Below are 27,325 nucleotides of genomic sequence, written 5' to 3'. Positions count from 1 at the left end.
CATCTTGGCCCCCATTCACAAGGTATTTGATCATGTATCTAATTTCAACCGAGAGTTCCAGGGACAGCAATAAATATAGTCCCAGCAGCTACTCACATGTTTAAAATTACACTCACATACTTCAAATACCTTGCCAAATCAGGTCCCAATAAAGAAAACCTTTAGAGAGTTTGACGTGCTCAGACTTACATACCCCAGGATACATAGACAAGGTATTATTATTGAGCTTGAAGTAAAAGTAACTAATAGTCTAGAAGTAAATCAAATATAATAATTTCTTTACTATGAAGCTTAATCTAAACTATACAATCAAGAGCTGGCGGAATAGTGGAAAACATTTTTGGTTTTCAAAAATACCATATACAACTTAATAAGGTTCCTGCCTCCTTGTTAGTCACTATTTGAAAACATTCCTGTGAATGGATGTTACTCAGAGGTGAAAGTAAGCTGGAATGGTGTTGGAGGACTATAAGAGTGGGGTATGTCTTTATCAGATGATGAACTCCATTTTGTATTATGTATTGAACTGTGGCTCAACTTGCCTGAGGGCAACCTAACATAAGCAAGAGCTGGTACACAGCCGGCCATACTGGCAGCGGGCAGCTTCCCCAGGCTGGCAATTTAAAAGGACCCTGGCCCTTTAAATCACCCCCAGAGCCCTGCTGCAGGAGCCCTGGGGTAGCAGCAGTGGCCAGAGCCCCAGGGCCTTTAAATCACCTCCAGAGCCTCGGGTCTTCCAGCTGCCACTGCTGCTGCCGTTACCATGGGGCTCTAGCAGTGATTTAAAGGGCCCAGGGCTCCTGGCTGCTGCTACTGGAGCCCCAGGGGTAGCAGTGGGGATTTAAAGGTCCCGGGAATTTAAAGGTCTGGCCCCTTCCACCTGAGCCCCCCCACCCTCCTTTTTCAGGACCCTGGCCCTGCATACCAGTAAGTTCCTTAAGTTACTTTCACCCCTGATGTTACTTAATTAATGGTTAAGAAACAGCTGCCCTTTATGCAAATACCTATGTTTACATGCAAAGAAGTGTATTTGTGAATGAACAGTATTGGCATTTGGCTGTGAGCAAGAGCACAGTTAATTACGTTCCTGCTTTAGAGTTGCAATCAGCCATTCAGGGAGCAGAAACAATAACATATTGCTTAGATAAACAATCACTCCTTCTAACGGTGAACAGTTCAATTGAACAGTTTCCAAACAACCCAGAGGAAACTGTTTCTCCAAATCATCCAGCAAACAATTTTGAACAACAAATACTTCACTGAAATCAGGATCAGTTTACAAAATATCTGTGAACAGTAAAAAGAGGAAAAATATTGGGCCAAATCCTTGGGTACTGCCAGAATCCACAGAGCACAGGCAGGTGGGTGTGCCACGGGGGCATAAAGCTTCCACTAGAAGTGCCCTGATCCTGGTTCTGTGCTGTAGTGTACACTTCTTCCAATATGCGCTGGGTTTCAGTAGCTTGGGAGCTGCTCTAGGCGATGCTGGCCGACAATGACCACATGAAACCAACAAAATAACCCAGGATCAGAATGTCTTAGGAGTGTTCTGACCAGACTCCCTCTTAATAACCACCTCACCCCGTCCGTACCAATCTGATTGTAATAAATTCACCTGCACGGTCTATGTTAACTCAATCACAGAATTATTACAGACAGACAGACGACCTTTATCTTCTGTAATGGTGCTTGCAAAAATGGATTGACTTTACTTATTTATTAACACACATACGGCCAGTATTTTTAAAAAGTAGGCCCACTTGCACAAGCAAAGATGCCAGGACAATTGAATAATTGCAATTATAATATTTGTATGCACAAATACAACTGCACCCTCAGTTTTGGGTGCTAAACAGGCCTTAATTCTTGGCCCATAGTGTTTTAGAGGGAGAATATTCAACTGCAGGTCATCATGAAGTCATAGACTGCAAGTCACTGTCTAGGCCCTAGATCCTAGTACCAGTATATTTTTGGCCAGTTCTGAGAAGCACCATGGTCAAGTGATGAGAAAGAGCAAGAAAAAGAGTCAGACTTCTGTAGGTCTAGTGAGGCATCACAGTGGACGAGGGATACGCTCTTATCCACCGCTCTCACTTCGCCGCACAAATGCTAGATTAATCATCTGTTCATGTAATCAAAATGCACTTTGTAAAGTTTACATTTTATACCCTAAAATAAGAAGCCACGGTTTGCCTCTTCATGTTGGTTGTTTCCTCTGGGTGTCGCATCATCTCCATTGTGTCAATCTGGAAATACAAACTCAGACATCAGTGGTGTTTTACAGACCTTCTTGGATCCCAAATCTGAGAGCAAAGTACAATATTTATCAAGATCATTCTTTTGTGTATATATACATTTTCAATGGTTCATTAGAAACCTATATTTACACATGGCAAGTTCCCTAAGAGGTGCTGAACACTCAATTCTTACTTACTTCAGTAGGAATTGTGGGGGCTCTGCAGCTCTCAGGTCTTGGCCTGCAGAATTTCAGTCTTGTTAATCCATTTGTCAACATTGCCCTTCAGAACAGAGAAGAGCCCAGACAATAATCTTTTATCCCCATCCCCTCTTTGAGCATTGTCCACTCTGATGCAATGGAACTTGGATCCGATTCACCATGGTTTGGATTTGGGTTTTGCAAGCCCAAATCTTCTGATCTGAACCACTGAAATATTAATAATTCAGGTAAAATGGAACTCAGATCCACGCAACCCCTTGCTTGGGTTGTACAAAACTAAAATCTGACCCACGCAGCATTGCAGAAACAAAAGGTGGTGTCTTCTGCCCTTCTCTATCCTGAGAGAATATAAAACAGTGACCATCTGAAGAATGTGCAGGCTACTTATTCTCCACAGGGTATCATTGGCACCTCTCAAGTGAGCACTACACTACGGTATAGAAACAAAGTACCAAATCACCAAATTACTAAAGTAGTGAGTAGAAAGCAGAAAAAACACTGGGAATCCATTCAGCAAATTTACTAAGAATTTGTAGATCTTTTATAAAAAGAAAAGGAGGACTTGTGGCACCTTAGAAAATAACAAATTTATTTGAGCATAAGCTTTCATGAGCTACAGCACACTTCATTGGATGCATGCAGTGGAAAATACAGTGGGGAGATTTATATACACAGAGAACATGAAACAATGGGTGTTACCATACACACTGTAATGAGAGTGATCACTTAAGGTGAGCTATTACCAGCAGGAGAGCGACGGGGGGGGGGTAGGGGGGAAATCTTTTTGTAATGATAATCAAGGTGGGCCATTTCCAGCAGTTGACAAGAACGTCTGAGGTACAGCGGGTGGGGGGGGGGACTATATAGAGTGCTTCCGCCGATGTGCACGGGCTGAAATTGTGGAAAAGCAGCATCACTTGCCCCATAACCTCAGCCGTGCAGAAAACAATGCCATCTGCAGCCTCAGAAACAACTCTGACATCATAATCAAAAAGGCTGACAAAGGAGGTACTGTCGTCATCATGAACAGGTCGGAATATGAACAAGAGGCTGCTCGGCAGCTCTCCAACACCACTTTCTACAAGCCATTACCCTCTGATCCCACTGAGGGTTACCAAAAGAAACTACAGCATTTGCTCAAGAAACTCCCTGAAAAAGCACAAGAACAAATCCACACAGACACATCCCTGGAACCCCAACCAGGGGTATTCTATCTGCTACCCAAGATCCATAAACCTGGAAATCCTGGACACCCCATCATCTCAGGCATTGGCACCCTGACAGCAGGATTGTCTGGCTGTGTAGACTCCCTCCTCAGGCCGTAAGCTACCAGCACTCCCAGCTATCTTCGAGACACCACTGACTTCCGGAGGAAACTACAATCCATCGGTGATCTTCCTGAAAACACCATCCTAGCCACTATGGATGTAGAAGCCCTCTACACCAACATTCCACACAAAGATGGACTACAAGGCGTCAAGAACAGTATCCCCGATAATGTCACAGCAAACCTGGTGGCTGAACTTTGTGACTTTGTCCTCACCCATAACTATTTCACATTTGGGGACAATGTATACCTTCAAATCAGCGGCACTGCTGTGGGTACCCACATGGCCCCACAGTATGCCAACATTTTTATGGCTGACTTAAAACAAAGCTTCCTCAGCTCTCGTCCCCCAATGCCCCTACTCTACTTGCACTACATTGATGACATCTTCATCATCTGGACCCACGGAAAAGAAGCACTTGAGGAATTCCACCATGATTTCAACAATTTCTATCCCACCATCAACCTCAGCCTGGACCAGTCCTCCCAAGAGATCCACTTCCTGGACACTACAGTGCTAATAAGCGATGGTCACATAAACACCACCCTATACCGAAAACCTACTGACCACTATGCCTACCTATATGCCTCCAGCTTTCACCCAGACCACACCATACGATCCATTGTCTACAGCCAAGCTCTACGATACAACTGCATTTGCTCCAATACCTCAGACAGAGACAAACACCTACAAGATCTCTATCAAGCATTCTTACAACTACAATACCCACCTACTGAAATGAACAAACAGACTGACAGAGCCAGAAGAGTACCCAGAAGTTACCTACTAGAGGACAGGCCCAACAAAGAAAATAACAGAACGCCACTAGCCATCACCTTCAGCCCCCAACTAAAATCGCTCCAACGCATCCTCAAGGATCTACAACCTATCCTGAAGGACGACCCATCACTCTCACAGCTCTTGGGAGACAGGCCAGTCCTTGCTTACAGACAGCCCCCTAACCTGAAGCAAATACTCACCAGCAACCACACACCACACAACAAAACCACTAACCCAGGAACCTATCCTTGCAACAAAGCCCGTTGCCAACTGTGTCCACATATCTATTCAGGGGACACCATCACAGGGCCTAATCACATCAGCCACACTATCAGAGGCTCATTCACCTGCACATCTACCAATGTGATATGTGCCAGCAATGCCCCTCTGCCATGTACATTGGCCAAACTGGACAGTCTCTACGTAAAAGAATAAATGGACACAAATCAGACGTCAAGAATTATAACATTCAAAAACCAGTCGGAGAACACTTCAATCTATTTGGGCACTTGATTACAGACCTAAAAGTGGCAATTCTTCAACAAAAAGACGTCAAAAACAGACTCCAACGAGAGACTGCTGAATTGGAATTAATTTGCAAGCTGGATACAATTAACTTAGGCTTGAATAAGACTGGGAGTGGATGGGTCATTACACAAAGTAAAACTATTTCCCCATGTTTATCCCCTCTCCGCTGTACCTCAGACGTTCTTGTCAACCGCTGGAAATGGCCCACCTTGATTATCACTACAAAAGGTCCCCCCTTCCTCGCCCTCCCCCCCCCCCCGCACTCCTGCTGGTAATAGCTCACCTTACCTGATCACTCTTGTTACAGTATGTATGGTAACACCCATTGTTTCATGTTCTCTGTGTATATAAATCTCCCCACTGTATTTTCCACTGAATGCATCCGATGAAGTGAGCTGTAGCTCATGAAAGCTTATGCTCAAATAAATTTGTTAGTCTCTAGGTGCCACAAGTCCTCCCTTTCTTTTTGCAGATACAGACTAATGCGGCTGCTACTCTGAAAATAGATCTCTTATGTTTCCATGAATTACTTAAAGTTGGTTAAAAACAAAAAATATTTTTAAAAAATAACCAAACACTAACGATTTTGAACATCTTGAAAGAAGAAAAGAAAGATTAGTACAATAAGTTCTTTGGTTCCAAGCTATGTATTGAAGCATTTTATTATTTTTATTATTGTTTTATTATTATTTTTACCCATTACTGTTACAGTTCCACCCCAAGATTTCCACTCATATACTCTTTCCCGACAGTGCAATGCAGGCTGAAGTGCCATCCTTTAAAAACAAAGATCCATTCTGCCCAAATCTGCTGACTGTCTATTTAGATGTTAAAGACCTCCTAGCACTTAGTGAAGCATATGGTATAAGCTCAGTGTACCAGCCAGCATTACTTCTTTCACTAAAATTTTTCTTATTTTCAAAGTTGTTTATGTGGTATAACAGACCACATAACAGCTGCCATGTTTGCCTTTGTATTACCAGTATCCAATTTGTTACCTTGTAATGTGCTTTGAGACAGCTCATGTATGAAAGGCTCTACATAAAAAATCCACATAGGTACCACTCTTCTCTTCTATAAACTAAAATGCCAAAGCATTTTAGTTTATAGAAGATGTTAGAATTTCAGTGAAATACAGTTTAACATCCTGTTTTCCCCTAACCACAGGCAAGGACTCACACTTACAGGTACAACTATAGGGTATAATAGAAATGACCAGGCAATTGCTGATTTTCAATGGACCCATTAAGTGTAGGTGACACCTCTTTCACCCCAACATTGATTACTCCTGTCTGATAGCTGGGTCTTGTCTCAACCCCCTTCCTTAAGCAACAAACTGTACTTCACCTATATCTTCCTGCCAGGACAAGGACTCCCTCCAATCCTGTTAATCCAGCCTTTTACTAAATCATCACAGATTGCTAAACACTTCTCACTGAGTCAGGGTCTCAGTTTTGGATTCTCTGCATGGTAACACAGCTCTGGGTCCATGGAGCAGTCACTAAAATACATTTACCTTGGAAACTGATTTTAAAAAAGAGTTCCTGCCCCAAACCACTGGGAGGAAAAAATCTGACTGTTTTTAACTCTTCCTGTAAATAAAATGAAACGTTGATGAAGGTCAGGAAGTAAACTGTAAAACAGCTGCCCTGTTTTTGTAATGCACAGAAAAATTACCACTCTCAGTTAATTAAATAATATGTAAGAGATAATGAGGGCACAGAACACAGAAGTATTTGCCTACCCACTGTTAGGATTGCTATTACAGTAAAAGCTTTGTTATCCAACATGTTGGGGAAATGGGGGGTGCTGGTTAGTCAAAAATTCTGGTTAACTAAGAGCTATACTTACCAATGGAGGGAGGGAGTTTGGGTGCAGGAGGGGGCTCAGGGCTGGGGCACAGGAGGGGGCGTGGGGCACGGGCTCTGGGCGGGAGTTTGGGTGTACGAAGAGGCTTGGGGCAGGGGATTAGGGTGCGGAAGGGGTTTTGGGGTGCTGGATCCAGGCAGTGCTCACCTTGGGTGGGTTCCTGCAAGGGGCAACCTATCCCTGCTGCTCCTAGGCAGAGATGCAGCCAGGTGGCTCTGCATGCTGCCTCTGCATGCAGGCGCCGCCCCTGCAGCTCCCATTGGCCATGGTTCTCGACCAATGGGAGCTGCACACCCAGTGCTCAGGGCAAGGGCAGTGCGCAGACCCGCCTGGCCATGCCTCTGCCTAGGAGCAGCAGGGATATGTAGCCCCTTGCTGGGAGCTGCCCAAAGTGAGCGCTGCCTGGATCCGGACACTTTGCAACCCTATTGAAGATTTGTATTGGGAGATATCAGAAATGGTGGTTTCTAGAGCTTTCTGGTTGGTAAAGTGCCAGATAACACAGCTTTTACTGTAATTACCCTCTGTGACTGTTTAGATGCCCAGCAATTCTATGTTTCACCCAGCTGAACTGCCATTGCTCAAAATACCACCTTCTTGGCATTTCGGCAAAGAACATGTCATAAATATAAAGGGAAGGGGCTAAGAAGCTCTGATACAGTACTGTAAAATCCTCTTACCTGTAAAGGGTTAAGAAGCTCAAGTAATCTGGCTGGCGCCTGACCAAAATGACCAATAAGGGGACAAGATACTTCAAATCTGGGAGTGGAGGGAGGGGGTGTCTGTGTGATGCCTCTGCCAGGGACAGATCAAGAAAGCAAGCAATCCAACTCCTATAGAGTTAGTAAGTAATCTAGCTAAAATATGCATTAGATTTTCTTTTGTTTTTGGCTTGTGAAATTCGCTGTGCTGGAGGGAATGTGTATTCCTGGTTTTTTGCTTCTTTTTGTAACTTAAAGTTTTGCCTAGAGGAATCCTCTATATTTTGAATCTGACTGCCTGTAAGATTATCTTCCATTCTAATCTTACAGAGTTGTTCTTTTATCTTTTTTTTGTTCTTCTAATAAAGTTCTGTTTTTTAAGAATCTGATTGGGTTTTTTGGGTCCTAAAAACCCAAGGCTGGTCTGTGCTCATCTTGTTTATTCTCAAGCCTTCCCCAAGAAAGCTTTTTTTGGGTGGGAAGATATCTCCAAGTGGTCTCTTCCCTGATTCTTTGTTAAATCGCTTGGTGGTGGCAGCATACTGAATCCCAGATATGGGGAATTTTGTGTCTTGGGAAAGTTTTAACCTAAGCTGGTAGAAATAAGCATAGGGGGTCTTTCATGAGGGTCCCCACATCTGTACCCCAGAGTTCAGAGTGGGAAAGGAACCCTGACAGACCACCAATAGAGGGTAGATATGGACAGCAAGTATATTGTTCCTCACACATCTCAATTATACTGTCGATACAGCTGTTCTTATGAAAATCAAACCAGAATTTGTGAATGACAATAACCAGGGTTACCAATCACAGGCAGATTGTGTTGCTCTATTACAGCTCAACAAAATTACACAAAACAACCAGCACACAGCTTGCTTGGAGCATTAACAACATTTTAGTGCTCACTTGCTCTGTGGCAGTTTACCATCTGCTCTGAACAGGTGGCATTTGTATAAACTATGAACGTTTGAACCAAATAATGCTATTGTCAGCACATGGGCTACACTTACTGGACTTCGCTTCACTGATTATTTCCAAAGCTTAAGCCCACTCTTTGTAACTCTAAAAATAGTTGCAGAAAGATTATTGTTCTCAATAAAGTAACTGTGTGTCTTACCTTGAGGAGATATTTAGGAGACTGCATGCAAAATATAAAGGAAATGAAGCCCTAAGTAGTATTAGATCAAGAAAACAGACTTTACATTGGGAAATAAATCAAAAGGAAAGATTGGATTTAGGCTACAGATGGTACAAAGGCAACTAGATTCCATTAAAGGTGACAGTATGGTTTTATAATCTGTGATGCTCTCCATTGCCCAAAGTTGTGTAGGCATCTTATATCAATAGAATAAAAGATCTCTATGAAGTATGATATTTATTTTTAAGTTGCTAAAGGAAAGACCCTGCTACATAGCACAGGAGAAATGCTTCATCAGCCCAGATAACATCAAACGTTTCGGGAGGTCATGTGATGATGTAAATATCGATGTTCTAGTCAGAGCAGCATGGATGTCAATTGGAGGGACGGGGAAGAGTTTTAGAACTATTTTGGCCAGGCAACTATTTTGAGCATTCCTATCTGAACTACAGACTAAGGTCACATAGGAGACAGGGCCACACTATTGAGCTCTGGCTGTTTAGGCAAAGGGGATAGGGAAAAGTTGCTACTACAATTAGTGTTACCTCTGAGAGGTGTAAGGATGCAAAGCGCCTCTCAATAGTGAGGTACCATAAAGGTCAGTACAACAAACGGGCTTCTGTTCCTACAGTCATTTTTATTTCTAAAGAATCCATCTTGAATGCCCAACAGGGTGTGCTGAGTCCAAAGGTGCAAGTATAAGCAGGTAGACAGACACATTGGGCCAGATTCTTGTTTACACTAAGCCTTCTTTATACTGCTCTGGCAATGTAAAAACACCTTAAAGTTACATTTACACCCCCTGAAGGGCACTTTACACACTGACTATAAATGATAATCAGGGCCAAGGTCTGCAGTGCCTCAGGAAAGGGCAGGTGTGAAGTTTATTTAAGGTCTTGTCTATATGGGAACATTTTTTTAGTATAAACTAAGGTGTGAATTTAAGCCAACATAGTCAGTCCATTGTTCAGACACCCTTATTACAGTATAAGAGTAGTTTTTTTCCGTTTAGCTTACGTCACTTGGGAAGTTAAACTGAAAAAATCCTCTTACACTGAACTAAGACTGTCCACAAGGCTGCTGCTGGTGGTGGGGATAGCAGTAAAACTATATCATAAAAACTGGTAAAACTTTCCCATGTAGACAAGGCCCTAGTGTTGGAAGTAAAACAGACTATTCACCTAAACAGAAAAAAATAAAAACAAAAAACAGCACCCATAGATTCTTCTTCTTTCAATGGAGCTGTAAATGCATTTCTCGAATAGTTGCATGGACTAAGAACTGGCTTTAAATTATTTCAGTCACATGGGCCAGCATCCTTTTCGGTAGGTTCTTTTTTTTTTTTAATCCAATTCAAGGATAAATAGTTTAAATATTATTTAGTTTAACTGAATGCTTTTGCTAAAGCTGCCAAGACAAAGTTGCTCTGATCCACCCACGCAGAATCAGTAAAATGTATACAGAGATGACTAACAGTGGTTGGAGCTGAAACTGGAAAGACAATGTGGGTATAAGTGCTATCTTGCAAGGAAATCCGATAGGGTATTGTCTTCCCTTCAGCACTAAACAAGTTTATACCAGTGAGAGAATAAATCTCTGAAATCTGAGTCTATATTTGCAGGTATAGTGAAGCGTACCAGCTCCAGGAAGATATATGAATGGCCATAAAAGGCCCGGGGGGGGGGAATCAAAACAAAACAAGCCTGGAAGGATGGTCGTTGTTATTACCACTGTTTATTAATAATATGCATTGTAGGCATAGACAAAAAATAAGCAAACAAAACCCAAACAGTAATATACCTCACCAGCAGACTGATAGAATATATAGGGAAGGACCAGGAATAACTGCCTGAATTCTTAATACTATCAACCTGATGCATAGAGTTCTCTCCCTTATTGCCTGAGCTTGGTGTAACAAATTTTATTAATGGTCAGAAAATTATCACATCCTTTTAGAATCTTGCCACAGTATTTACTTGATGAAATCTAGCAGCAACTAATTCCATAGTTCCATTGTATGTTCCATTAAGAAGCATGTCCTTTCAGTGGTTCCATATTGATTGTCCATCTCTTTCAAATGTTTTTGCCTTAAAGGCAGGATAAAGCAGAGGAATGGGTCAGTTTTCTATTTTGCCTTCATAATGTTGAATACTCCAACCAAAGTCCAACCAATTAAATCTCCTTTTCAGGCTATACACTCCTGGGGTGAAATCCTGGCCCCACTGAAGTCCATGGATGTTTTGACATTGGCTTCAATGGAGCCAAGATTTCATCCTTAGTCTTTTCAATCTGTTGTCATATATAAATTCCATCACTTCTCTAACCGTATCTGTTAGTGTTTGCTGGACTCTTTAATGGGCTGGTGACCAAAACTGGATACAGTAATCCAGATCAAGGTGCATATTTTCTGAAATAGGGCCAGATTCTCAGCTGATATAAATCCGCCCATTGTGGATTTACAGCAACTGCATATCTTGTCTGTAGTTCCACAATAATATTTGCTGACTTAAATTTCTTCCCTTTTGCAAATGCCTCCAGGAAATATAATACTACTAACCTTGATGCGCCCAGCACTAAATTGTGGAGGCAAAGACCTAGATGCTGCTGTCACTCTGGCTCTTGCCTGTGCCAAGTTACCTGTTAAAAGAGATGGAAACACAAATTGAAAGAACAGTTGCTGTTTCACTCAGAGAAGGGAAAATCTGAAAGATGAGAAAGTAGTCTAAGTAGCAGCACTAAGAATGCTACCAGATATAACCACACTTCTTCTGCTGAACCCAGATAATCATAGATCCTCCACATCACTGAGCATTCAGCTGTGGTAGGGGTAACAAAAGAGAGATACCAGGGTGCAGTGTTGATTTAAGAGGAAAAAAGTCGGTGATAAGGAGGCTTGTCATTGGCCGTAGCGTACAGAGTTGATGAAAGCAGCAGCACAAAGGCATAACAGCTCAGTTGCTAGTAATCAATTTATCAGTGAATCATTCAAAGTTTTGAGAGAGAAAGAGCAGAAATAAAGCTATCCAGTAAGAAATCACATTGATCCCTGATGTGCGTCAATGGCATCTAAAATCACAAACTAATGAAAGAGGTGATAAAACAATCTCTTTTTTTGATCTTTGGACACACAGGCCTGCTTAATCCTGAATGATATTGTCTTTTGGGATTTTTAAAGACTGACTGTACTCCTTGGTCAAGACCACACTGTTTTGCTGTGGAGTCAATTGAATGACATGTTTACATTTTTTAAAAGTACAGTGTGAATCACCCAAAACATTTCAGCTTTATTTGCAGAATAACAAAATAACTTTTCAAAATAAAGGTTCAGAGAAGAGAGAGGAAGTGATGTGGACTGTGCATACATATGCAAGACACACCATATATTTTAAAGTTTTAGCAAGTCTAGCACAAGATGTCCAAATGTTTTCTCTGGCTATATCTTCAGAGGCTAAACTGTGATTAATAGCATTGAAAAAACCCTTTGAAGCAGGATTGGTGACATCAAAGTCCTAATCCATGGGTGGCAGGATTTTTATAATGAGTGGGAAGCATTTTAACACATTTCAAAGGATTTACAACATGAATAAACAATAGACCTCTGCAGATGTACCACACACACCTTTCAGAAACATAAAACATAAATAAGTTTCCATTTTAATTTAAATGTAAATAAAGTGTTAACACTTCTCTCAGGTGGTAAGTGCCTTGTTTGCATCACTCCAGAGTTTAGCTATTTGCTTTACAGAAGACTTGTAACTCCAAACATTTTTCAGGGTTTTGCTAAAGTATACATTATATAACTGGTAAGGAAGTCAAATGAAATACACAAAAAGCAAAGAATATTTATTTAAAAGTACTTATCCCACAGGGAAATTGCGAGAGTACATTACCCACATTAAACTGAAAAGAACCTTTGACAGTCTGTTGTCTCACTTCCCTTCTAACAAGGAAACTGACAACCTTCTGAAAACAATCTGGAGGCTGACACTCGAAATTTGGAGATTACATGCTCAGGAGCAATTCAAACACTTTGGACATTTATTCACTCAATGTCTTTTTGTGTTAAGGTCCTGGCATAGAGGACGGTGACACAATACTGCACAAAAATGATACATTCTGTCCAGTCCAAACACAAAATGTGTCAATGTTTTCAGAACTTGTTTTGGAATGTAACTTTTAGATGCTAACAAATCTGAGCCTGTTTTGAAAATCTGCTACAAAACTAAGGACAAAACCTGGACATTTTTCTCCTAATCGTAACAAAATTTCTCAACATGAGCTAATAGCTGGCAATTCTCACATAACAATGTTTCCTCTTATTGAAATGTACTTTTGGTTAAAAATGACTGGGGGTGTTGGAGCGGGAGGGGAATAAGAGTTTCGGCTTTTTATTATATAAGGCTGAAAACATGGAAAAGCGTTTTGTTTGATTTGGTTTCATTTGTTTTTTTGGCTTGGGTTTTACAACAGCCATTCAGGTCCTGTTTAGGCTGGAAAGTCATGAACTGGAGAACTAGTATCAGTACACAAGGATAAAAGTTAAGCAATAGAGAGGGGAAGGAAACGTAAGTTGGATTTGTTCAAAACTGTTTGGTTTTTGTTTGCTTTTATTAAAGCATATCAAACTTCAATGGCTAATTAACACGTTGGATAAATGATGTTTTTGTTAAAGGTTCAATTATGATTGTAGAGCTCACAGCCAACATCCTAGCTCCAGACATCCTCCATCAAAATTCAGACTAAACCTGACATTCCTGATAAGGCAATAAACAAGCAGGGGGAAAAAAGCAGACATAACCTTTCAGGCCTTCTTTACACATCATAAGGAAGAAAAAAATGGAACAAGGCCAATTTAAAAAAAAATCCTACTTATTTTATTGGTTGGTTATTTTCAGGTTAGGGATAGATCAGAGCTGCAAATTCAGGTCCATATTTCAAACGTCCTAAAGTTCTAAAGTGTTAAATTCTAGGAGCTTGGTTCCAACTCATCTCTTGTATTTTTTTTTAAATCTGATATGTTATTATTTGTGTATGAAAATTAATTTGCTGTGCATTTACAATATTTTTCCAGTGTGCACACTAATTCCATTAAATATTAATCAAATACAACTTTATACCATTCCAACAGCGTTCTCTTTATAAATAGATTTAAAAAAAAATCTCTGTTTCTGGGGCTGTGGAACAATTATGATAACTGGACATCTTCTTTGAGCTTGTAATAAAATAACAATATAATAGCACTTTTACAAAGTGCTTTTCATGAGTAGATTTCAAAATGCTTTCTAAAGGAGATCAGTATCATTACTGCCATTTTACAGCTGGGGAAACTGAGGTACAGGGAGGTGAAGTGACTTGCCCAAGGCCACCCAGGAGACGAGTGACCAAGCCAGGAACAGACCCAGATTTCCCAAGTCCCACTCTAATACTCTATCAATTAGGCCATTTTATAGAGCTCTGACAAACATTATTGGGTCATTTACTATTATTGGTGGTTTTATCTATCTCTGAAAATGAATAAATGAAAATTTATTTTAAAACTTTGGGGAATATGTTAAGGACTGTACTTTAAGGTCAAAAGAATGATTTGTTTTTGTAGAGAATTTCAGGTTATTGAACTTACCACTTAAGAAACAGGTTTATCTGCTACTTGCTACGAGGAGAAACAGAGAGATTCTGATCCTCCTAACACTACTATAAAGCCCCACACTGCAGTCTTAACATCAGCATAATTACTACTGAATTCAATTAGATATTTGCCTTGAATTGAATTTAATTGATTTAATTGAATATTAAGAGACCAGCAGAGTCCATTCCAGTTAAATTTTTCCACATACCGTGGGAGAACTGAAACATGGGTCTATATGTTCTGTCTAGAACAAACTTTGAATACTCCCTGAGTTGTAGTTACACACCTAGAAGATATATGATTGCTTCATAATGAATGTAGCGAAGTCGATGGTCATCCTCACTAAGATTATTATCCTGTGTTATTTGCTTCCTGTTTTATTAGCTCTGTGACTGATGGACTCTTATTTTGTTACTGGCTCTTTAGACCATTGGTGCATGTATATGATTTTCCATGATACTGCACTGACTGATAATGATGTTTAAAATCAACAAAAAGTTTGTTTACAATAAATAATTCAAGCATTTATAATGTACAATGCACAGAATGTGTGATTCTGTCTAAATACAGTGTGGCTGAAAGAGACTGCCAAGTCAAAAAATAAGATTCACACACAGTGATCTGCTGCCTCTTCTAGAACTGTTGATTTTATTTATTTTTACTGGCAAAAGCAATAGCAATTCTAGGCCAAATATAAGACCCCCTTTTACGTTTATGAATTCGTATCCATTCTTATTTTGGACTTCATTTTGTATTTCAAATGAGCTCCTATATAATTACTACATAATGGACAGCAGCTTCAGTCAAATTGAAAGAAAGTTTTTATTAGGATTTTCCAAACCAAATACAAAATAATGCTTTAAATAAAGGTTTGTGACCCAATAATCTCAGAAACTCAAGTTCAGGAAAGTAACTCCTTCACCTATACCTTTAAAACTAACAAACAGAACAAGCCTTCTTTGCAAATCACTCCACATAAAAAAAAGTGATAGACAAGAATTAATATGGGGTTTATTCCCTGATCAGTAAATATTAGAAGCTGTGCTCTCTGCATTTGATTTTCATTTACAATGTCATTTATTACTTTACACACCAAAATAATTAAATTTTATTCCACCTTATGAATAATATCAATATTTGAAGAATAAAAGTTTTTAGATAATATCACAGCCAGTTAAAACGTCCCATGTGTTCCTGGAAAGGTTAAACTGATTAAAGACAGCACTGTTTCTTTTAGAAGCCTAGCTTCCCACATACAGCATTACAGACAATCTAGAGGAAACAGAGTATCTGCAGGTGTAGATGTGTTTAAATAAAATATTGCTTACATTAAATCAAAATCCATAAAATGGGGAAATTAAAGTGACTAAAAATTAGAATTTTTCCTAAACTACCAACATGGATGTTTAATTAGCAAAAGAGGGAGCACTGCCTAGTGGTTACATAAGAACAGCCACGCTGGCTCAGACCAGTGGTCCATCTAACCCAGTATTTTGTCTTCTGATTGTGGTCAATGCCAGGTCCTTCAGAGGGAATGAACAGAATAGGCAATCATCAAGTGGTCCATCCCCTGTCATCCACTCCCAGCTCCTGGCAAAATACAAGACTATGGCCCCCGTCCTGAAAACATGCATATGTTTAACTTAACTTCAGTGGGACTACTTACATGAATCATGGTAAGATCCTCCTGCCTTAGAGTTTGCAGGATCAGAGCCCAGAGACTCTGAGACTGACTTGCTGTGACCTTGAGGGAGTCACTTAACCTCTCTATTCTCAGTTATCCCTTCTGTACAAAAGAGCTAACAATGCCACTAGGGTTTAGGTAGGCTTCATTCATTAATCTTTGCAAAGTGCTTTGAGAGCCTTCTACAGAAGGTGTTGGAGTCATGCAAAGACTGTATTATTATGTAGATGCTTATCCAGACTCCTTTTGTCAGAAACTGTGCTGGAAATTTCACAAGTACAGGCTTTCTTTCAAATACCCTCTTTAGTGCTGGCTCATTTCAACCATGTAAGAAAGACAATACTGTCAAAATACCCTGCCTCCTCGTTCCACCTAAAGCCAAGTAGCACAGGTTTTGAAAAAGAACTATAAAAAATTCACTAGATGTTTATAAACTGCAATAAAGATCAGGGTTTTCTTTTTTCAGGTTCAGTGTCGGTAGTGTTATCTAGTTGTTAGAAAGAGAGGACTCCTGGGAGTCACATGACTCCTGGGTTCCAAGCCTGATGAGTTGTTTATTTTGCATGATCATCATTTTTTCCAACTGTAATATAGATAGCATAATACCTACTTGCTTCAATGAGGCCATAGTGCTTAATTAAGGATTATAAGAGCTTTACTATTCTCAGATGGCAAATGCTACAATATCTAAATAAATATTAGTAAGCATTACAATAATCATTTGCGTCAGTTCTGATCTGATTTGAAATGGTTCATCTATTCCTTTAAAAAGGGGCAAGGATAACATTGTTCTTTTAGCAAAATATTTACTTTCTGAAGTGAAATTGACTCAGAGCAAAACATCTTAATGACAATGTCACCATACCTATACTGACTGTATCAGGAACATTACTGAAACCTGAAGCTACAATATAGGAGGCATAGCACAAGCTCTTCCCTTATCTCCATCTATTTTATTAATTTCATTCATGCTTGTTCCTAGATACGGAAGGGGCATTTTAAATATCAAGTAATATAATATGGTGGGGAATAGCAAAATGCATTCATATTTCATTGACACTGCTTCTAATCACAGCTAACACTTGCATCCTGTAAGAGGTACAGTCAGACCATGTCTTTGACATACAGAGATTCTTTTCTGCCTTTCCTTTTAGTACATTTTATCTTGCCTAAGGAAGTCGACTGCTTATCTCTATAATGCATTTTCATCTTCTGCTACTGTAAAAGGTTAAGCTTCTCTGAGCTAGACAATAAAGGAATACATGTCATTTTTTATTGGGTGCTCATTTGAATCTGGTCACTGACTATCAAAACTCGATTGAGTCACTGAAGCCATTTAAGTTAATCTGTCTGCAGTAAAATAGCTAAGAATCCAATTTTCATGCATATTAAACATTTTACATACAGATATAATATTTATATAAATACTATATATATAGGATAGATTGTTTGTCAACACACACACCAGATACTGCAGCCTCAGATACTATACTGGAAAATACAGTGTACTTTCTCCCCAAAATGAGTTATCAGTCCTGTTGAAGTCCCTAGAAGTAAACAGAGATCCTAACCAGTTTTTCAAAATCAGAACTGTACAAACAGCATGGGAACCATGATATTTTAGTAACAGTAGTATGTATCTATGTGTGTATATATAGCTCCGAAATTATGATTACTATCTCCACAGTACATAATATGTAAATGATCTTTGTAGACAAATAAAAATGACAAGCCCCATGCCACAACAGTTTGAGCCTAACAGTTTGAGCCTTTGGTTCTCATTTACACAAAGGCCTCTTTACACCACTCTGGTAGCATAAAGGGGTCTAAAAGTGGGCATAAATGAAAATTACACTAACTTTAAAACCACTTTCCATTGCCAAAGTGGTGTAAAGGGGCCTTATTCTAAATAAGAATTAGGCCCTAAAGGCTTCCTTGTGCAGACTTCCCATAGACTTGGGCAAGTCACTTAGCCTCTCTCTGCCTCAGTTCCCCATCTGTAAAATGGGGAAAATAGCAGTGCCATGCCTTGCACAGGTGTTGCAAGGAAAAATACATTAAAGATTGAGAAGTATTTTGAGATCTACTGATGAAAAGCACTATATAAGAGCAAATTATTATTGTTATTTGTCAATGACCAGGCCCTAAATTAGACATAGCACACCAATGGCTGGCAAACAAAGGAAATTATGGGAAGCAAGAGGTTTACATTAAATACATTAAATAATATGAATGATTTTGTTATGTAAGCATATTGGTCATTTCTGTTTTGAAATCATCATTTTACTGGAATAAATTAATTTGTAATTTAAAGGAATAAAGTTATCAAAAAGAGTAGAGAGTGACAGAATAGATGCCAACCAGCCAATTGTTTCAAAATACACAAACTTACCTCAATAATGAGGTTTTTATTTTCAAATTGACCGCTAGGATTGGTTTCATTGACCAGGACACAGTGATCAACTCATTGGTCAAATAGCAGTATTACAACGGTTATTCTGAAGAACGTGAATTAATTATAACAGCTAGATTAGTTGAGTACCTGTGGAATCTGACCAAGAGCTAGTTGTCTGAGGCTCAAACCAGACAAGACAGAGGTGATGATAGTTGCTTGGGGGAAGCAACCAAGGATATGGTGAAAAACAGTGTCTGTCCCTTAAACGGAGGGGTTGTGCACCACTTGAGGGTCATGGTTTGCAGCCTAAGGGTCTGGCTGAACTCTCAAGTCAGGGCTACCACAACATCAGGCAGCGCAATATGTAGCTCTGTTTTTTATCATTTCTGTACAGCCAGAAGGCTGAGACCATTCCTTTTGGATCTGGACCCTGCCAATGTCATCCATGTCAATCCACAAGATTAGATACTACAATGCATGCTACATAGGGCTACACTATTCAGCTTTCAGGAACCAACTGCAGCTGCAAGTTAAGCATCTCTCCGCCTGCAAGCCATTCATTGTCTACACAAGAGACAGCCCTTCTTCCTGTGCCACACCACCAGAGTAGAGAGCAGCGGAGGGGCTCAGGCTAGAGCACCTCTAGAACAAACAGGAAGTGACTGCCGGCAGGGCCCCACAGATTTGGAAGTCTCTCTCCCACCTTGGTCCAAAATAGCCCAGATCTGATGACCACCCTTCAGGACACATTGCAAGGCTCGTCTTTTCCCAATTTCAAAATGGATGTGGGGGATGGAGGCAGGGATTAAAAGGGTGGTGAACTGCTGAATGAGGAGGGGAAACTTGAGCTTTTAAACCTGCTTGGCTTACTGGTGGTAGGTTCTACTGAACTGTACTGCTGCTCTTACAGGATTGTCTCCGGCGTATTGTGACTTATGTCAGGCACACCCAGATCATATGGGCAGATGCCCTTTTCAGTACTTGTACAAACCTAAATAGATTTATCAAATAAATTTACCATAACTAACAGCCTACTGTATATTGCTCCAGCACTGCTCCATTTTGCTATCTAATATATTTCACATTCTCTTTTATTGATTATGTAAGAAAATAATTTGTATTGTCCACAATTCTGTTTTCCTCAGATTAAAAAAATTATTCACTAAGATGTTAGAAGGAAATACACTATGTTGGGTATCTATGATTTACATTTTATCTATGTTCTTTTACCAATGGGAGCCATACTTCTACAAACACCACCACCACCACATTGCACTTTTCCAACACCTTGCATCTGAAGATCTCAAAGCTGTCCTCAAGCATTAAATGAGCCTCATAAGATGCAGTGAATAGTGTTACCAAACTCCTGGTGTAAACTGAGGCACAGAAAAAGTTAACCAATTTAGCCCAAGTAACATTGAGTAAATGGTGGAAGTAGGAGTAGAATTCAGAAGTTGTGATTTCCAGCCCTCTGTTTTTGCACACTCCCTTTCTATACACTGTATGCTATGTGTTTTATTTTAAATATCTCATTACTTAGTGCCTCATGCTGCAGTTGCTCCATACCCAGACCCCCCTTGAAATCAGTGTGAGAATTTGCACGGGGTGACTGCAGCATCAAGCCTTTACTTATTCTGTACAGTATTAAGGTAATTATAAGGATCATAGTACTATGTTTTCTGATGTAGTCATCTCTATGTTTAGCTGTTCCCACTGTTATAAGATGCACTGTAGGATTGTTCATTATGGAGTTTGAATTCAGCTGTACGTTGTGCCACGTTCTCCTGGCATGTATGGGGCATTGGGCCAGCAGTAGTGGAAAATCTGCTTGGAAGTTACTGCAGGAGACCCATACTTCCTATTCCCTTTGAGACTTCATAGCTAACTAGCAGGGTCCCAACACTGGACAGTAGTGACTGGAGAGGGGGTGTTGGCAGGGCATCTCAGGAATGCATTGTTTCAGCTCCTCAGTCGGACATCCTCAGCTAATGGGGCTCCTGTGGCAGTCTGACCACTCATGAGGAACTCTTGGAACTCATGAGGAAGAGCAGCAGTGAAAACACAATCTGCCACCCCCCACATGTAATTTTGTGGTGTGTCAGGGGTGGGAGGTTGCTTGTTTGTTTTCTTAATCAGGACATCCCTCTTTTAAAGCTTTACCTTTCCACTTGAATGCTGCCCAGTCATATTGTATCTATAAGGAATACACTAAAAGATTGAATGTAAGAAGTAATATCAAAGAGAGAGAAAAAAAGGTTTCTCCTCCCATTCAAACAAAAGCCAATTAGGTATCCAAAGTTAGATCTACAACTGGTATAAATAGAAGGTACCATGAAGGGGAGGGTAAATTAGTTAGTAAATGAAATAGCCTGTTGCTTGCAATAAAGACTTAATGTCAACACCTAGAGCTGGTCGGAAAAATGCAACTTCCATATTCCGCCATTTCAAACGACCCCTCAAAATATAGATATTTCCTGCAGAATGAAAATTCCAAAAAATTTCAGTGTGAAACCATGGTTTGGTCTGGTTTGGTTCTATAAGTGTTGAAAGATGATAATACAAAATATTAAAATATTTTAATAGAAAAGTTTACATGAAATAAAAAGGAATGAAAATGTCAAACCATTTTACCTTATCAAAACAAAATTAAAAAGTCAAAATGATTAAAATTAAGCTGAAATGTTCCTACAAAACATTTTGCTGTAATTACATTTTCTGACAGAAAACTGCTTGGTCAAATTTTTTCAACCAGCTGTATGAAGAGCTGTCAGTTGTGTACAGCAATATTGTGGATAGACTGTATTAACTCATGGCAATTGTAAAAAGAGGTTTCATTTTCAAAGTGCTTGAAGTACTCTAACTAGTCTTTATAGTATCTCTTTACATAATTAGTAATAATATTCTCATTTTCTTGTTATGGAAACAAACTAGGTATTTCAGTTGACACCTAACTTTAGGCACAGGAGCAGTCCAGTTGACTTCATGTTCTTAATACTAGGTTTCTTGTTTACATTCTTTCCTGAATCAGGGTCATAGAGAGGCTAAGGCAGGGGTGGGGATTCTTCTTTCTATCAGGGGCCACTGACCCTCAGAAAAAATCAGTCGCAGACCACACACAGCCCTGGGGGCGGGGCGGAGGGGGGTCTTCCTCTAGGCTCTGGGGTAGGACCAGAAATGAGGAGTTCAGCATGCAGGAGGGGGATCCAGGCTGGGGCAGAGGGTGGAGGTGCAGGAGGGGGTGAGCGTTCTGGCTTGGGGTGCAGGCTCTGGGATGGGGCTGGAGATGAGGGGGCTCCAGGCTTGGGCCAAAGGGGTTGGAGTATGGGAGTGGACTCAGGCAGGAGGATAGGGTGCAGGCTCTGGGAGGGAGTTTGGGTGCAGGAGAAGGCTCAGGGCTAGGGCAGTGGGGTACAGGTGGGGTGCAGGAGGGAGTTCCAACCTGAGGCAGGGGGTTGGGGTGGGGGTGGAGATGCAGGGTCTGGGAAGGAGATAGGGTGCAGGAGGAGGTTCCAACCTGGGGCAGGGGATTCGGGGTGTGGGTTCTGGCTGGGTGGCGCTTACCTCAGGTGGCTCTCGGTTGGCGGTGCAGCAGGGCTAAGGGAGGGTCCCTGGCTCCGTGCTGCTCCCAGAAGTGGCTGCCATGCCCGGTCCCTAGGTGGAAGGGTCAGGGGGCTTTGCGCAGTGCGTGCTGTCCGTGCACACAGGCACCGCCCCCGCAGCTCCTATTGGCCATGGTTCCCAGCCAATGGGAAATGTGGAGCCAGCAATGGGGGCAGGTGCAGCGCGCAGAGCTTCGCTGATTAGCCCTGCTCCTAGGGGCCGCATGGACATGCCAGTTGTTTCCAGGAGCTGCGTGGAGCTGACCGTACTTTTAATGGCCATAGATTCCCCACCCCTGGGCTAAGGCCTGTCCTTGCAAGCTGGGTGTGTGCAAAAATCCCACTGGCTTCAACAAGAGTTCCATGAATACAGGATTTGAAGGATAAGGCCTTAGTATGAATGACTTCCTCAAGCTCACAAAAGGCCTGATCCTCCTCCCAGTGCAAAGCTCCCAATGAGTTCATTGGTAAAGCTCAGACTCAAAACACATTAATGGCAGATTAGAAATGATGTGTTCTTGTCCCAAGCTCAGTCCTCTAGATCAAAGTGCCTCTCTCTCTCTCTCTCTCCTGTGCAGGCACTTATGACTGTATGGTATGTGAACACCTTTTACTATCTTAGCATTGGTTTATTTTCATAGATCATTTTAATTACCACAGACATACTGCTTCTGTGTCAATATTTCCTGAAGCATCACCTTCCAGAGTCAACAGCAATGTTACTACTGTTCATGACTTTATTACAAATCTCACAAAGTTTGTCTTGAAGCCCTAGCTCCTGGCATCAGGTGATTAAGTGAAGATCTCCACTTTCTTTTTAAAACAAACAAACAAAAAAGCCGGAAAATGTGTACCCTAAAGGCTCCTACACAAGAAAGTAAATAAACCCAAAATGTATTTTTTTTTTAAATCTCATGATTTTTAAGCCATTCACATGGTTTGGGGGACCTGATTCATGATTTTTGAACACTTGGGGTTTGGGAATCCTGCATCAGGACTCGTGGGAACAATATCAAATTGCACCAGATTGGTAGCCCAATATTATTATTACTATTCATTGATTGTCACAATGAAAACAACCGCCTAGGTCCCTACCCATAGCTCTTTTTGAAATCTGTCCTATAATGCATGAATCAGGAGAAATAACAATAACAAGACACGGGATATTAAAAACTACCAGGTAGTTGCCATCTGAAGGCAGTACTGCATTGTATTTTCTCTTTTCTTAATTCCAAATTTTCCTTTACAGGTAAGACTAACATCAGCCAGCTCAGAGAGATTTTCCAAACCTAGGAATTCACTCTTCAGAGACAGCAGTCACCTTCTTCAGGTTTTACTTTAGTACAAAAGACAGCTATAGAGCCTTGTGCAAGATGCGGAGGACCCATTTTGGAAGTCTGTGAGTTAAAGAAGTTGACTGTTAATTCTTACTGAATTGGGTCTCAAGGGTTACTCAAGTGAGTGTTTGTTCCTTTGTATCTCTGTACATCTGTATATTTTATGTCATGTTCCCAAAAATATCCATTTCTGATAGAATATAATATTAAGGGAAATTATTCTATTTTTAATCTACGCTTAATAAATGGAACAAATACCCAGCTCTTTTGCTATTTTTGACATTATCTTACTGAATCATTGCTATCCATTGCTGATGCTGTTCTCACAAGTCAAGTCAAAAGAAACAAGACTGTGTTAACTAACAGGAAAACAGACATGCTGGTTCAAAAGACCACTGACCTTTGCAGCTTGTTGTACGGTGAAAGAGTAGTGAAGGTGGTGGACCTTGTTAAAACAAAGTACAAAATCAGAGCTCAACAGCACCACCATCATACAAAACATTGAAATGAATATATGAACAAAATCTAACGCAGACGCAGAGGTAGTTTGCCATAAGACACTTTGGCTATTTGCTACAATAAACACAAGCTGGATGATTTAGAGACATTTGGATTTGTTAGCACATTCTTTGTAAAAGTACAGTACACCCACAAAATATTATGGATGCTTAAGTTGTCAGTATGTTGTATGTATTACTTGAACATCCCACATGCTTTATCTGCTGTACCGACTCATATGAAAGCTTAAGAATTATTAATTGCTCATTTGGATCTTGATCCTTTGAGCTGCTGAGAGCCTCCTGTGAGGTGATGAGCACCCTCAATTCCATTTGACGTCAGAGCACTCAGTGTCTGGCAGGGTTAGCTTCTAATAAATTCACTTTTAAAATAATCAGTGTACATGTTTTGTAAACATTTGACTATTAAAATGACAGTATATACCACACAATGGGATCCATATTCTAATAGTTAACATTAAAACCAATAATATCTTCTACATAACACATCTTTGCTACCTCTAAGTTAATTTATATTTTAATTAAATCAGTATGAAATGAAATATTAAGATTAATTATTGTGTATCTATGTTAAATGACATTTTTTAAACAGGTAAGAAGTTAGGTTAGAAGTAAGGCTGGCTGGATAACACAACCACCATTCCATTTTGTGAACATTTTTGAGGTTTCCACATTTATTTTCATTCCACAAGAGAAAGAAAACGAAGACCTTTTGACTCTTGGTATGAAAAGAAAAAAAAAAGTGAGTGAAAGAGCCCCTAGAACAGCCAAAAGCCCAATGGTTAGGGCACTCACCCCGTATATGGGAGACCCAAGTTCAAGTCCCTGTTCTTCCCAATTTGGAGCAGGGACTTTACTGTGTGGCACTCCCACATCTCTGGCAAATGCCCTAGTGACCAGTCTATTGGCTATTCTGGGGTGGGTCGGTGTCGGTCTCACTCTCTCTCTCTCTCCTGCACCCAAGAAACCTTCCCAATAAAGTCTTTATTGAAACTTTATTCATGGAAACATATTGGTTTAGACAAAACAGCATTCTTCAACAGGAAACATTTTCATCAAAAATGTTTCGACCAGCTCTAGTAGTTGGAAATATTAAAAGAGAAAGGATCATCTTCCCTACGCTATTAAGAAGGCAGAGAACAAAACAAAGTTCCTCCCAAGTTTTGCTTATTAGGAATGGCCTTTTATGAATTGACACAATTAAACCATCAATATCTATTTCTTAAAATGACTCAGTCCTATCTATTAGGGTCCAAGTCTTCAGACACTCACAGCCAGATTCTGCCATCTTTATCCAGGAGTAATTTATTCTGCAAGTACTCACATTGAAGTCAATTGACTTCTCGTGGAGTAAGATACTACTTAATGAGAGCAAGGCTAGCAGGATCTGGCCTAGAGTAACAATTGTAGCGCTTACTGCCATGAGTAATCCCAGAAATTCAAGTCACTCTTGATTGTAATGGAATTATTGACAATAGTGACAATAATATCTGGTATTGTGTGTTAGCATGATTGGACCCTTACTTGTGATTTTGATAGAAGGTTCTGTCCCTAGGTGAGCTCCATTTTTATGGCTATCCCAGATAGCCTATATGGGTGGCATGCTCTGGATCCTACTTTTATTGAATCTCATTATGAGCATCTGTATATTTCCATTGCCTTGTGACACAAATCCTGGGATCTGAGGAAAAGCCTCAGACAGAGGAAGCGTGGAACTGTATGTATACTGTGTAACTGGGAACCTAAATAAAATGTAATCAAACACCCAACTCTAAAGCTCAGTTAAGCTCCATTTAATTTAGTTTACTGATGTCCCACATCTGCAACCCAGTAAAGTTCACAATTGTTACTGTGCACAGCTGTGGTTTAAAGCCTCTCTTTGCACACAATACACTGGCAGCAAAGCAAAAACAATTAATTTTTATATGCTTTTAACATATGGATCAGACAGTCAGAAGTAGGAAAGCCTCTTGTGTTCTAAAAAGAAAATATATAGCTTCTATTAACTTGACCCAAATTCTTAGAAAATGTAAGTTCTGATTCATCTTTAAGTAGAGAGATTATAATTATAATGGCTTTGTTTCGGATTCAGTTGATTTAAAGTGCCTGCAGTTATCTTTTAATAGGGAAAATATATGACACAAAAGTCCCATTATAAATAGATTTTATTATGAGATAAATTAATAAATTGTAAAATGTTTGGAGTCTTTTGTCCTGTTGTGATCTGTGGAATTAAAAGGAAAAAAAACAAAACAACCTTTAAGCCTAAATGGAAACACATTTCATTTCAGTGAATAAACACGATGTACACTAAGCCAAGGACCCAATTCTGCAAACACTTATCACCAGGCAGAGTGCTTGTACTCAATGGGATTACACAGTAATAAGCACTACAGGTAAAATCCTGACTCCACTGCTGTCAATGGCAAAACTCCCATTGACTTCAATGGATCCAGGATTTCACTCTGTGTATTGAAGTGAAAGGATTGAAGGATTGGAATCCAAAAGAATCTAGTTATTTTTCACTATTTCTGATTGTTCAGTAGGTATCATTTGCTGTCAAAAATATAGATAATTTATACGGAGACACTGTATATTAAATTGGAAAATTGCCAAGTTAAATTGATAACTACAAATCATTTAAAAAAAAAGTCAGTCCAGCCCCCATTGAATTCAATGTGGCCAATATTTCACATAGTATATTTAATGAAAAACAATACTCTTTAAAAAATAAAACCCTATTACTCCATCTTTACACACTACATAGGAACCAAAAAAGGTTCAAACACAAACATTTCCTCCCCTCCTTCCCAGGTCACTATTAATGCTAAAAAGGTTGCTCGTGCTTTTTTTAAAAAGCGTGTATGATTTGTTGTTAGGGGACTGTCACCAGATTTCTGCTAGTTGATTACGGCTGAGAAAGCAAACAGAAGACCCAAACTGCAGAGAACTGGATGTAGGCCTCTTCAGAATCAGCCGTGGGACTATTAGCTGAACCTTTGCCATCCAGCAGAGGCAATTGTCCCCTAACAACTCATTCTACAGTATAGAGCTTATAAAAAGAGATAATACATTATCTTGAAGATAAACAACAGTGGGAGCTATGGAGAATCATGGATGATGGCACAGTGGCAACAGACCAATGGGTGTCCCTCAGGAAAAAGAAGTTTCTTCTGAGACCGTTCCATGATTTTAGAAAGTTGGATGCCATGGATGTTGGAATCACATATTAAATCAGGTGTTGTGACGCTAGACCACGCACAGTGAATCCTCAATTCAAGACCAAAAGAGTTGGGGCACTCATGAGCATTGAACACAACAGGAAAACAAAATTATGCAAGTGTGGACCAAGAAACAAATACCA

The 27,325-nt window shown here is 40.1% G+C and overlaps 1 protein-coding gene across 1 annotated transcript in view; it reads right to left on the bottom strand.

The window, feature by feature from the left end:
* Positions 1–27,325, bottom strand: part of MYO3B (myosin IIIB) — a 329,793-nt gene that overhangs the window by 134,784 nt on the left and 167,684 nt on the right. Inside the window, exons 23-24 of the mRNA XM_073306891.1 lie at positions 11,360–11,439; positions 2,169–2,246 (exon numbers count right to left, since the gene is read on the bottom strand). Of these exons, the coding sequence (XP_073162992.1) occupies positions 2,169–2,246; positions 11,360–11,439 (158 nt within the window). The remainder of the gene's footprint in view (positions 1–2,168; positions 2,247–11,359; positions 11,440–27,325) is intronic.

This window comes from Lepidochelys kempii, chromosome 11 (assembly GCF_965140265.1).
Source record: "Lepidochelys kempii isolate rLepKem1 chromosome 11, rLepKem1.hap2, whole genome shotgun sequence".
Classification (NCBI taxonomy): Eukaryota; Metazoa; Chordata; order Testudines; family Cheloniidae; genus Lepidochelys; species Lepidochelys kempii.
The sequence above is the reverse complement of the archived record's forward strand: the minus strand, read 5'-3'. Positions and strand labels throughout refer to the sequence as shown.